The sequence below is a fragment of the Bos taurus genome, chromosome 4, assembly GCF_002263795.3.
Source record: "Bos taurus isolate L1 Dominette 01449 registration number 42190680 breed Hereford chromosome 4, ARS-UCD2.0, whole genome shotgun sequence".
Lineage (NCBI taxonomy): Eukaryota > Metazoa > Chordata > Mammalia > Artiodactyla > Bovidae > Bos > Bos taurus.
In genome coordinates this window covers 20,577,531-20,589,753 of record NC_037331.1, presented here as the reverse complement: position 1 = coordinate 20,589,753, position 12,223 = coordinate 20,577,531, and the positions used below count along the sequence as shown (strand labels likewise).

At 37.3% G+C, this 12,223-nt stretch overlaps 1 protein-coding gene across 1 annotated transcript; it reads right to left on the bottom strand.

Moving 5' to 3' along the window:
* Positions 1-94: 94 nt before the first annotated feature.
* C4H7orf78 (chromosome 4 C7orf78 homolog) lies at positions 95-11,283 on the bottom strand. Its single transcript, XM_015468448.3, has 4 exons — positions 9,723-11,283; positions 7,354-7,438; positions 5,670-5,809; positions 95-5,033 (listed from the first exon to the last, which is right to left on the bottom strand). Exons 1-4 carry the CDS (start codon positions 10,080-10,082, stop codon positions 4,926-4,928), a joined length of 693 nt encoding a protein of 230 aa, XP_015323934.2. The 5' UTR covers positions 10,083-11,283; the 3' UTR covers positions 95-4,925.
* Between the last annotated feature and the right edge of the window lie 940 nt (positions 11,284-12,223).

The following is a 12,223-nucleotide window of genomic DNA, read 5'->3' as shown; positions in this document are numbered from 1 at the left end:
CTCATTTTGTTTTTTAAGATGATAATTATCAAATCTTGATCAGAAAAAAAGAAGTTATAAGTGATTTCTTTTTCTTTCTTGCAAGATTTTTAAACAGAATTTTAGAAACTGATTTCAAACATTAAAAGAAAGACTATTTTCCCCTCTGGAACTATAAATTCTCCAAAGCTGATGATCTTCAAGAAGGACATATTTTGTCTCTGTTAGCTGAAGATCATCTGTCTTTTAATTTATCTGAGTTTCTCAAGTAAACTTTAAAAAACATATATTGAAAAAAAATGAAAAATAAAGATTCAGGTTTTGACTTAATATGCAGTAAACATAAACTTTGACTGTTTTAATCTATGTTACCTTGTAAATATGAACATGAAGTTCATACATAAAACTCTTGAATTTTTCTTTGAGAAATAAATACTATCACAGACCATCTGGCATCTTATGATTCCTGAAATAAAATCTACTTCTGGGAACAATTTAAGCCTTAGAAAAACATTGCTATGTCACAAATTAAACTTTCCTTATTTTTTTGTCTTGGGATAATATCCCCCCTGGAAAAGTGTCTTTTTTGTGTGTGGATTACTTCCACCCTGGTTGCTACATTGTCTTCAATTTTTTTTAGGTCAAAAATTTCTACCCTTAACCAGCTGACATGTTAGTTGCTCAGCTGTATCCAGCTCTTTGTAACCCCATAGACTGTAGCCTGTCAGGCTCTTCTGTTCATGGGATTCTCCAGGAAAGAATATTGGAGTGGGTTGCCATGCCTTTCTCCAGGGGATCTTCCGGACCCAGGGATTGAACCTGGGTCAATCCTGCATTGCTGGCAGATTCTTTGCTGTCTGAGTCACCAGGGAAGTCTTCCTTTAACCAGCTATATCCCTCCAAATACTGTGACATTCACCCTTTAAAAGAATACACTCTATGTATTAGGAATTATTCTTGTTACTATGAAGGATACAAATATAAAATTTGCAATGCCTGCCTCAGGAAAGCTTGATGATGAAAACTAACAAGGATTATTCTTGTTTATCTCACTCTTCTTAACCCGAGACTAGAACATGTCTTCAACTTTGGGCATTACCAGAAAGTATAAGTTTTCTCAACATTTCCACTTATAGTTGAAAGATCTTTCACAAACAAAATCAAAACCCTGATGAGTATTCTTATCTCTGTTGCAACAAGGAACTTTCAAGTCAGATAATTTTTTAATTTGAAAATTTTGTTGTTCTAAAACTTTAAAACCACTATTTCTTTTGGCGCCTCTGAGAATGTGTTAATTTCCCTCTAATCTGGTTGATGACAAAACCCATTAATGTTCTCATAAGGAAATGCACAGAAAATGAATATTCAGGAGGGACTTCAGGAAGCGCTATGTTGTCAGGAGGGACTTCAGGAAGCTCTATGTTGCTTTGGTTTCATCTGCTGTCTAATTGAACAAAGGAGAAATGTGAGACAGATTTTCCTGAATTAGCTTCTATAAAGGGTGAGGTATACCTGATGTATCACTCCCAGAACCAGAAACTTGACTGCAATTGGTAAGATGTCATCCGTTCAGTCCTCTTGACTCATTACAGAGCTACCCATCTAGACCAGGTTCATATCTCCATGATAACAAAAATGACTCCTTGAATAGGGCTACAGCTGTGATATGGAATAAGAACTATACTGTGTCAGTCAAGCAAATTTATTTGGGGTTATTTATCAGAAAGGATGCACATGCGACTGTGATCTGCCACTCATTTTGAGTGTTTTGCAGCTATGTCGTTTATAAGTGTTATGAACATTAAATTTCTAAGGGGACTTCAGTTTCCAGGTTTATAAAATTGCAATAATAGTAATACCCAAATAAACATTGCATGCTCTGAAAGAATTGAGTGAAGTTATGTCTATGAAAGTGATTGCACATTGCTGAGTTTGATTTGTAAAAAAACTACTAAACGATGCAAAAATCAAGGACTTGTATATATATCCCATGTCACACAGTTAAGCATCTCCTCCATCAGCCACGGGAAGATGGCAGAGTGCTGAGGAGTGTAACAAAACAGACCACTTTATTTCTAATTCCTGGTAACCTATATCCATGTGTTACAATGACCCTCATCCCAGTTTCCTATATTCATTCAATGAGCAAAGTTTTAGAGTACTACATTCCAGGCACTCACACCTACAAAACAAAATCAGACAAGACCCTGTTTTTTACTACTTAGTTAGAAAAAGAAGCAGTGCATCACTTACAAGCATGTACATACCTGTCAGAATGGCTATCATCAGAAAGAACATGAATAACAAATGTTGGCAAGAATAGAAAGGGAAGGAACCCTTGTACTGAGTTCGTGAGAATGGTAAAATGGCGCAGCCGCTGTGGAAAACATGAAGGTTTCTAAAAAAACTAAAATTAGAATTACCAAATGATCCAGCAGTTCCACTCTTGCGTATATATCCTCAAAAAACCCAAACATTAATTTAAAATATACATTCACCCCAATGTTTATAGTAGCATTACTTATAATTGCCAAAATATGGAAGCAACCTAAGCATGCATCAACAAATGAATAAATGAAGATGTGGTGTATGTGTATATATATATATTATATATATAGGCTTCCCTGGTAGCTCAGTTGGTAAAAAATCTGCCTGCAGTGAAGGAGACCTGCGTTTGATCCCTGGGTCAAGAAGATCCCCTGGAGAAGGAAATGGCAACCCACTCCAGTATTTTCGCCTGGAAAATCCTATGGATAAAGGAGTCTGGTGGGCTACAGTCCATGGGGCTGCAAGAGTTGGACACAACTTAGCTACTAAACCACCACTATACATATGCAATGAAATACTGCTGCTGCTGCTAAGTCGCTTCAGTCGTGTCCGACTCTGTGCGACCCCATAGACGGCAGCCCACCAGGCTCCCCCGTCCCTGGGATTCTCCAGGCAAGAACACTGGAGTGGGTTGCCATTTCCTTCTCCAGTGCATGAAAGTGAAAAGTGAAAGGGAAGTCTCTCAGTCATGTCTGACTCTTAGCGACCCTCATGGACTGCAGCCTACCAGGCTCCTCCGTCCATGGGATTTTCCAGGCAATAGTACTGGAGTGGGGTGCTATTGCCTTCTCGGAATGAAATACTACTCAGCCATAAAAAAGAAAAAAATTGAAAATTGCCATTTGCAACAAATGAAGGGACTTGGAGCATATTATGCTAAGTGAAATTAGTCAGAGAAAGACGAATAGTCTATGATATCACTTATATGCGGAATCTAAAAAATAAAACAAACTAGCAAATATAGCAAAAAAGAAACATATTTATAGAGAACTAGTGTTTACCAAAGGGGAGAGAGAAATGGGGAGGAGCAATAGTGGAGTTAGGGAGTAAGAGGTACAAATTACTATGTATAAAATAAATAAGCTACAATGGTATATTGTATATCACAGGGACTATAGCGTATATTTTATAATCACTATAAATGAACTATAGCCTTTAAAAATTGTGAATCGTTATGTTGTACACCTGAAACATACAATACTATACGTCAGCTATGTTTTTGTTGTTGTTTAGTTGCTATGTCACGTCCGACTCTGCAACCCCATGGACTGTTGCCCGCCAGGCTCCTCTGTCCGTGGGATTTCCCAGGCAAGAATACTGAAGTGGGTTGCCATTTCCTTCTCCAGGGGATCTTCCTGACCCAGGGATCGAACCCACATTTCCTGCATCAGCAGGCAAATTCTTTACCAATGAGCCACCAGGGGTTACTTTAATTAAAAAAAAAAGCTATGCTAGATAGAGGTATGCTCTGGGTAATGTTGGTGCCTGGATGGACAGGGGTATTCAAATAAGACTCCATTTGGGGGAGGGCAGGGAAGACCAGAGGAAGGCTGTTGGGAGGATGACTCCCATGAAGTGGCTGAAGCCCCCTGAGGAGTTAGAGAGCTGGTGTGCCCAGGCTCTCAGGTGGTAGGAGGTAGAGTTCACTGAGGCAAGGAATACAAGTGTTAACAGGGTGTGGAAATGGGATGCTTGTTGTCTTGAAAGGAGGCAAAAGCCCCAAAGCAGAGAACACAAGGAAATAAGTACTCCTGTGTTTCACAGAGAAGCTGCTAACAGACTTATTCCTACAGGGCTTTTTAAAAGGTGTACGGGCAAGACCTGCTACTCTCACACTCCATTCCATCCAAATTAAGTAAATGATTAAAACTCTGAAGGCCTTTTTAAAGAAGTAGGCATCATTATTCTTGGGGGGAAGCACTGCAGAATATCCATTCGGGTTCCTCTGAGGAAAGAGCCAATTCAGAGGGGCCAGAGTCGTCATTTATAGGGCAAAGGGACCGAAGGTGCCTACAAGAGAGGAAACTGGCAGGAGACATTTCAAGGATTCTAATGAAATCATGTAATTCCTCAGATGAAGGTAAGAACCTGGGCAGGTTATAAAGGAAAAGGAAGGAAGTCAGCAAAGTGTTAATCATTACTGAGACAACGGGAGTTGAACCCCCTTGGGGAGCCCTGGGGAACACTGTAAAGCAACCATCTCAGTTCTTGCTTGAGGGCTGCTGCTAGGAGACATAAAGCCAAAGGGCACAAGGACCTGGTGTGGTCAGCTCCACAGCCAGAGATTGCCCTTGGGCAAGGAGATGCAGATGTTGGCCTCTGAAAGTTAAGCACAAATTCTCTGGAATAAGAAAGAATGAGGGGAGTTGGCCGGCACCAACAGTGTTTACGAAATTTGGAATTGTAACATGATCAATGTGTAGTTTTCCAGAATGATGCTGAAATCTAGGAAAAATCATGATTATTTGATCAAGGGACTGGATTCTTAAAATGGTTTAAGCACAACACAAATACTTCATTTATAATTCCTGTGATAGTAGATCTTCTGTAGGATAAAGTACATAGCAGTGAAAACAGTCATATGAGTAGTAGTAATTCTAAAGAGTTAATCTAACTGTTCAACAAGAAATCTTAAAATTTTTGCCCATTGTCTTGCATGTCTTATTAAACTTTTCTTCCACACGATCCATAAACGCACTGTATGCACCTCGCCGCCTTCTGTGTCTCTTAAGGAAGATGGTACAAAGGAAGTTAGTGAAAGCAAGCATACATCAACTTTAATTTTCATTTATCTTTTAAAAAATTGCTATTTAATAATCTCTGGCTTTAAAAACTTGCTCCATATGCCAAACGCACATCTTGTTCTGTTTGTACATGCAAGACTATTCAAAGAAGCCTAATTTGTCCAGGGGAGAATTTGAGGCATAAAATGTATTTCAGCATCTTTTTCAGAGTGTTTGGGAGAGCCTTCTTGTCAGGCATTATTTGAGTGCAATACACTCAAAATGGGCTGCTCCAAAAAAAGTGGGAGTAAATTAGGGAAAGATTTCCCACAACATTTAGGGTTCAGTCTGGTGGGCTGCTGTCTATGGGGTCGCACAGAGTCAGACACGACTGAAGCGACTTAGCAGCAGCAGCAGCAGCCACTATGTCAACTATCTTTGATATAAGAAAAAAAAACACCTCAAATACTAGATAATCCATTATTTGCATTTTAAGTAAAAGCAGAAATCTGAATGCTTCACTTTTAAAGATAGGCATATCTTTCACTATAACAAATGAAAAACTCCTGCATTAAAGCCATTGTTAACAACAATGCTATATACAGACCACAACAGCTATGGAAAAAGAGGCAAACTCACTGTGTATGAAGCGGATTTAACGGGCCAAGGGGCTTTTGGTAAAATTAGCTTTGAATCCCAGGCGCATTCACGAGGCTTGTAGGTGCTAAATCTTTCGGTGCTGTTCTGTTGACCATTTTTCAGCAATGGGCATCCACTTACTAGAGACAGGAAGACAAACGAGAAACTTAGCAGTGACATGAGTCTTTGTTCATGAAGTCTTTCACAAGATGGTCTCATTTTTGGAGGTCAGGACCCAGGAGCAGTAAATTGCTGGGCAATTTATAGGTGCAAATCTAAATTAAAAATTGCTTATCCTTTCTACTATTTCTGCTGGAATTAATTTTGCCCTTCTCCAAACATTAGTTCAAATCCCACCTTATTGTATTTCCTTGGGAACCTCTTTAAAAATTTTTTTCTCAGTGGTTTTGACTTGAAGGGCATATTTTGCATTCTACCTTATATTTGACTTAGACGTTTCCTAACATCAAAGACTTGGTCTTATAAAATATTTTTGGTGTTTCCTTCCATAGTGATTTAGACACGAGGAAATTTGAGGTGTACTAATTTAATTATGTACCTAGACAAGGCCTTTTAAATTTAATCCATGCTAAAATGTGTACATTATTTGAAAATAAATTATCTTAATTTTACAATTATAAAATTATTTGCTACTCATTTTGAAAAGAAGAAAATAAAATTCAACCATTATCCCACTACCCAGAAACAACCATTGTTAACACCTTATTGGTTTATAATTGATATGTAATTATAATAGTAAATACAGTATGTATTAACCTTATCCATATAAAAGTACTGGATTATACAGATTAAGTCTGCATAAACACCATACAAATGGCACCATAATAATACTGCTGCTGCTGCTGCTAAGTCACTTCAGTCGTGTCCGACTCTGTGCGACCCCATAGACAGCAGCCCACCAGGCTCCCCCGTCCCTGGGATTCTCCAGGCAAGAACACTGGAGTGGGTTGCCATTTCCTTCTCCAATGCATGAAAGTGAAAAGTGAAAGGAAGTCGCTCAGTCGTGTCCGACTCTTGGTGACCCCATGGACTGCAGCCTACCAGGCTCCTCCGCCCATGGGATTTTCCAGGCAAGAGTACTGGAGTGGGGTGCCACTGCTTTCTCCGATAATAATACTAATGGTATGTATATTACCATGTGCTAGTCAACATATGCTTTACATACATTATTTACTAGGTGCTTTACATATGTATGGGCTTCCCTGGTGGCTCAAATGGTAAAGAATATGCCAGCCTTGCAGGAGACCCAGTGATTCAATGCTCACAAAAATTTTATGATGTAAATTCAACTATTATCATTCCCATTTATAGGTAAGGAAACCAAGATATAGACAGCTTAGGTAATTTAGGGCAGTGAGGCCAGGATTCAAAGCTATGCATCTTGCCTCTGGAATCTGTTTTAACTCATTGGTTCTCCACACAGAACACACTGAGTTATCACTCAATTTTTAGTAATTTTTAGTAATATATTAAAAGTTGTGGATAACAAAGCATATGGATTTTTGCCATCAATGAACTGAGAATTTAAAAAATTTACTGTATCATTAAAGGTGATAAGTAAAAAAATACCTTTTAAATTATTTGCCTTTTTAAATATTCCTGTTAAGATATAATGCAGAAAGCTTATGTTTGCCACGTTTATAACTTTATGATAACAACTTACCTGTACTTAAGTGTTGTGACTTAAATTTTAATCCAAAAGGATCCTTTTCATAAGTCGTCACAAAATTTGGTAAATTACATTCGTTCTAGACATGTAAAGAGAAGATTGTGCTATTACTAAGAAATATTGTTTCTTAATGCTAACATTCTACTTGGAATTCAGTTTCTCCAAATATTAAATATTTCACCAGTAAAATGTATTCTGAGGATTTTGCTGTATCATTTAAAACCTGCATATGAACAGTTGATGTAATAATCCAAGATTCCAGACAGTGTTTAACTAATTCATTTTATGGTGGCGTGAGAACTTCACTTATCCTTCTGTGAATAATTTAGAAAAGATATTTTAAACAGGATGAAATAAAAAGAATCTATTCAGAATTTAGCAACACAATCTCAAATGCAAATAGAATTACATGTTTTATTTCTAGAGCTGAATTTATTTCAGGCAATAGGAAAAATGTTGAATAGAGCTAAAAATGATTTGCTGAGACTGGAATAGAATAAATATTGATTGTTTTTAGTATATTATAAAACAAAGTTTTCTTTAATATGGCTTAAATGCACCAATATGAACTAAAATTGAATTTGTGCACTTCCCAGAATCTAATCAAATAAAACAACACAAACGTCTCTGCTTGAAAGCTGAATCAGTGTGACACAAAGAAGAATGAACTTGGGATGCGATGCAGAAGTTAGACAAGGTTCTCTTCTTAGTGTTTCTAGTCCTGCCACAGCAAATAATAAAATATTAAAAGTCCCAAAGGAAACTCCTTAATACAACATTTTTTATCTTTCATCAAATCCAATGTGAAGCCAAGTTAGTTTAGAAAAAAAATTGTCAGCTGTTTAAAGCTGTAACAATACTGACATCTGGTGGTTGTATAATTTATATCTTGCTGCCTCCCATTCACTCTTAAAAAGCAAATTAATTGACATAAAATTTAAAAGTCCCAGATTGGGATTGACATATGCACACTAATATATATCAAATAGAAAACTAATAAGAACCGACTGATAGCACAGGAAACTCTGCTCAATGACCTATATGAGAAGAGACTCTAAAGAAGAATGAATATATGTATATTATATATAACTGACTCATGTTGCTATACATCTGAAACGCATTATAAATCAACTATACTCCAATAGAACTTTTTAAAAAGTTCCTCATTCCTTGAACTTTTACTTATCCAAGTCGTGCAATTCTAATTTTCAGTTCAGTTCAGTTCAATCACTCATTCGTGTCTGACTCTTTGCAGCCCCATGAATCATAAATTAAATAATTTAAATTAATTTAAATTAAACCAATTGCATTTGATATTTAATTGACCTCCCCTCATTTACAAAAGGTAGTATGTTTCATTTACTACAAACATAAGCATTTAGATGCCCTGGATAAGTAAATAAGGTTATAGATCAAAGCTTTTTTTAATTTCCCAACTTTTATCCTAATAGCTCCTAAAAGTTCACTTTTATTGGGTACCTCAATATTTCCAACTTTGTTGTAAGAAATTTGTATATAATTGTCTCCTTCATTACTTAAAATAACCACATAAAACATGTAGTATTTTTATCCCAATGTACAAGGAGAGAAGCTTAACAACTTGTACAAAATTATTAGAAAGTAAGAGATCTAGGATACTCAATGCTCTTAACTGTTTTCCTATATTTTCCACTGGAATAAGCTTTTTCCTTTTTCTTTTTTCTTTTTTAGATTTTCTGGTATTATCAGTCCTATTGCTTCTCTCTTTACCTAGCAAGAGTCATATTTATGTGTTAGATTATAGACCTAAGTATAGGCTATATTCATGTTTTAATGGAATTATATTTTGACCTAATCGCATCTCCTTAAATATTTATTTCCCACCAGAATTTTAAATTAGAAATTCTTGCTCATATATTATTCAAAATATTAGAAAGACTCCAAACCATTAGAAAGATTCATTGAAGTAATACAATATCCCCTCTTTGTCAATTTTCATTCACTCATCCATTTGTTCCATGATTGATTCATTACTAGACAGTAAACTCCTGGAAACAGTTTTCCAAACATACTTCAGTCCAAGATGTTCTTGAACCCTTTCTTGAATGGCTTTCTAAAGCCATCCCTAAACTGGTCATCCCTTCCAGCAGATAAAACCCCATCAGAAACATCAACCAGGATCTTGCCTCTCCTTTGCCATTCGTTTATTGCTGAATTTGAATTGTATTGTTCCATGAGAAATACTGCTGCAACTTTATACACATTATATTCACATATACTTTTTAAGTTCACATAATAGTTGCTATAGTTAAGAAATGAATAAAAATAATATATTTTCCCCGTATCTGTTTTAAGTTATTTAGAATCAAATGCTTTTTTTGTACCTGTCGAAAGTCATGTGGTTTTGGATTAAGGTATACACCATTTGGATATTTTCCACTCTCCACAAACATTAACTTTGCTTTATGTGAATCCAGACGTGGAAATGTAGTTATAAATTTAGGAGATACGGCCTTCTTGGGAGGATTCCTTAGGCTGGGAAGGTGAACCATTTTTCCTGGAAAGTCAGGGATTTTTCTTCTTTCTTCTTGCATGATGGTCCTTGATGGCTTTTCTGCAAGCCTCAAAGATGTATAGAGTTTATAACTAAAGTCAGGAGGCTTTATTTCCCAAATGTTGACTTTTACTTCAGATTGTGGTGGTTGCAGTGCATTTATTTTCCATTTGGAATTGAGATCTTGCATGAGACAGTGCAGCCTCTCTGCAGTATCCCTGCGTCTCCTACCTGTCTGGGACGCAAGGGCGTTTTCACAGGTTGAAATCTGCAACAGATATGGAAACTGGTGAAGTATGCCACTGTAGCAACGGTGTATCGAATATTTTCTCTCTGGGCCAGGGTAAGCTCTAAAAGATTAATGAAGCAGGAAAAAACAAAAGCTCAGACATGATAGGGAGTGTGTGGAGAGGTGAAGAAAGTATTGTGGTGGCTGCAAGTATTTATTCAACATGTTTGTCACAGCAGTTACTGAGCTAGGGGCTAGGAATTCAAAACAATTAACTTGAAATCCATATCCATAAACAAGTGAGAGAAATTGGGAGAAAGGAATGAAGACAAAAAATAAAACCTATGTAATATGATAGATACCACAATAGTTTCATGAATGAAGATAAAAAATAAAGCCTATGAAATCTGATAGATATTACAATCATGTTAAGAGAGGCCTGGGAGAGTGCACAGCTAGCTCACTCAGGAAAATAGAAATGACATTGAAAGAAAAGTTATCATTTGTGCTGATCTTGAAGAATAAGGAGAAATAAGTCAGGGGGGTAAAGTAAAGAAATAGCATTTCACCAAGGCACAGACAGTATGGAAAAACTTGTCATAAGCTATTTCTGAGGTATCTGTGGCCATCTCTACCACGATAAGTGTATTGGGCTTCCCTCACACCTCAGTTGGTAAAGAATCCACCTGCAATGCAGGAGACTCTGGTTTGATTCCTGGGTCTGGAAGATCCCCTGGAGAAGGGATAGGTTACCCACTCCAGTTTGGGCTTCCCTTGTGGCTCAGCTGGTAAAGAACCCACCTGCAATGTGGGAGACCTGGGTTTGATCCCTGGGTTGGGAAGATCCCTGGATAAGGGAAAGGCTACCCACTCCAGTATTCTGGCCTGGAGAATTCCGTGGACTGTATAGTCCATGGGGTCACAAAGAATCAGACGAGACTGAGCAACTTTCAGTTTCTACTATTGGGATCTATAGATAAGAATCAGAGAAGGCAATGGCACCCTACTCCAGTACTCTTGCCTGGAAAATCCCATGGCCGGAGGAGCTTAGTAGGCTGCAGTCCATGGGGTAGTGAAGAGTCAGACACGACTGAGTGACTTTGCTTTCAGTTTTCACTTTCATGCATTGGAGAAGGAAATGGCAACCCACTCCAGTGTTCTTGCCTGGAGAATCCCAGAGACGGGGGAGCCTGGTGGGCTGCCGTCTATGGGGTCGCACAGAGTCAGACATGACTGAAGCAACTTAGCAGCAGCAGCAGCAGCAAAGAATCATGGATTTCCTCTTTGTTGATCTGTGACAAGGAAATGGTTGGCACAGTTCCGGGATTTAATGAATGTAAAGAATCTGCCTGCAATGCAGGAGACCCAGGTTCAATCCATGTGTTGGGAAGATCTCCTGGAGAAGGCAATGGCTACTCACTCCAGTATTCTTGCCTGGAGAATCCCATGGACAGAGGAGCCTGGCAGGCTACCATCCCTGAAATCGCAAAGAGTCAGTCACAATTGAATGTCGAATATGATAGTAGACAATGCCAATGAATTTGAAACCTCCGTGGAAAGAGGGATAAAAATCAAATAAAATTTATCTGGCTAAGTGGAAATAAACAATGCTGGTGCCTAGGAAATAAGGGTCTGAGGTAGGTACGACTTTCTTTCTCTTGTGCTAAAATTTCATGCTGTTTGATAAAAACACCAAAACAGAGAAACTTTAAGATTCTAAATGCTATTATGCAGTAATTTGAAACTGAGAATAATGAAAACCTACTTTGGAGAAACACTGACAATGTCAACTTTAAAAATTAATAATAAATATTTTGTAAAATAAAATGATAGTTTTAAAGTTTTCAACTTCCAATATAAATATTTTTTAAATGACTATGATCCATTGAGAGAAAAGCAAGAGGCATGTGTAGCAGAAGCATAGCATATGTATGTGAAGAGGTAGCAGAATAAAAAGATTAAAAAAAATCAGTTGCAGTTACATCACCAAAGATCTTTTATGACATATCATTTTAACAAATCAAAGATACCACAAAATTTCTTAACCAAGATAAGAAATACAAGAGGAGGAACAGTTTATGGAAAGAAGTTATAATAATAAG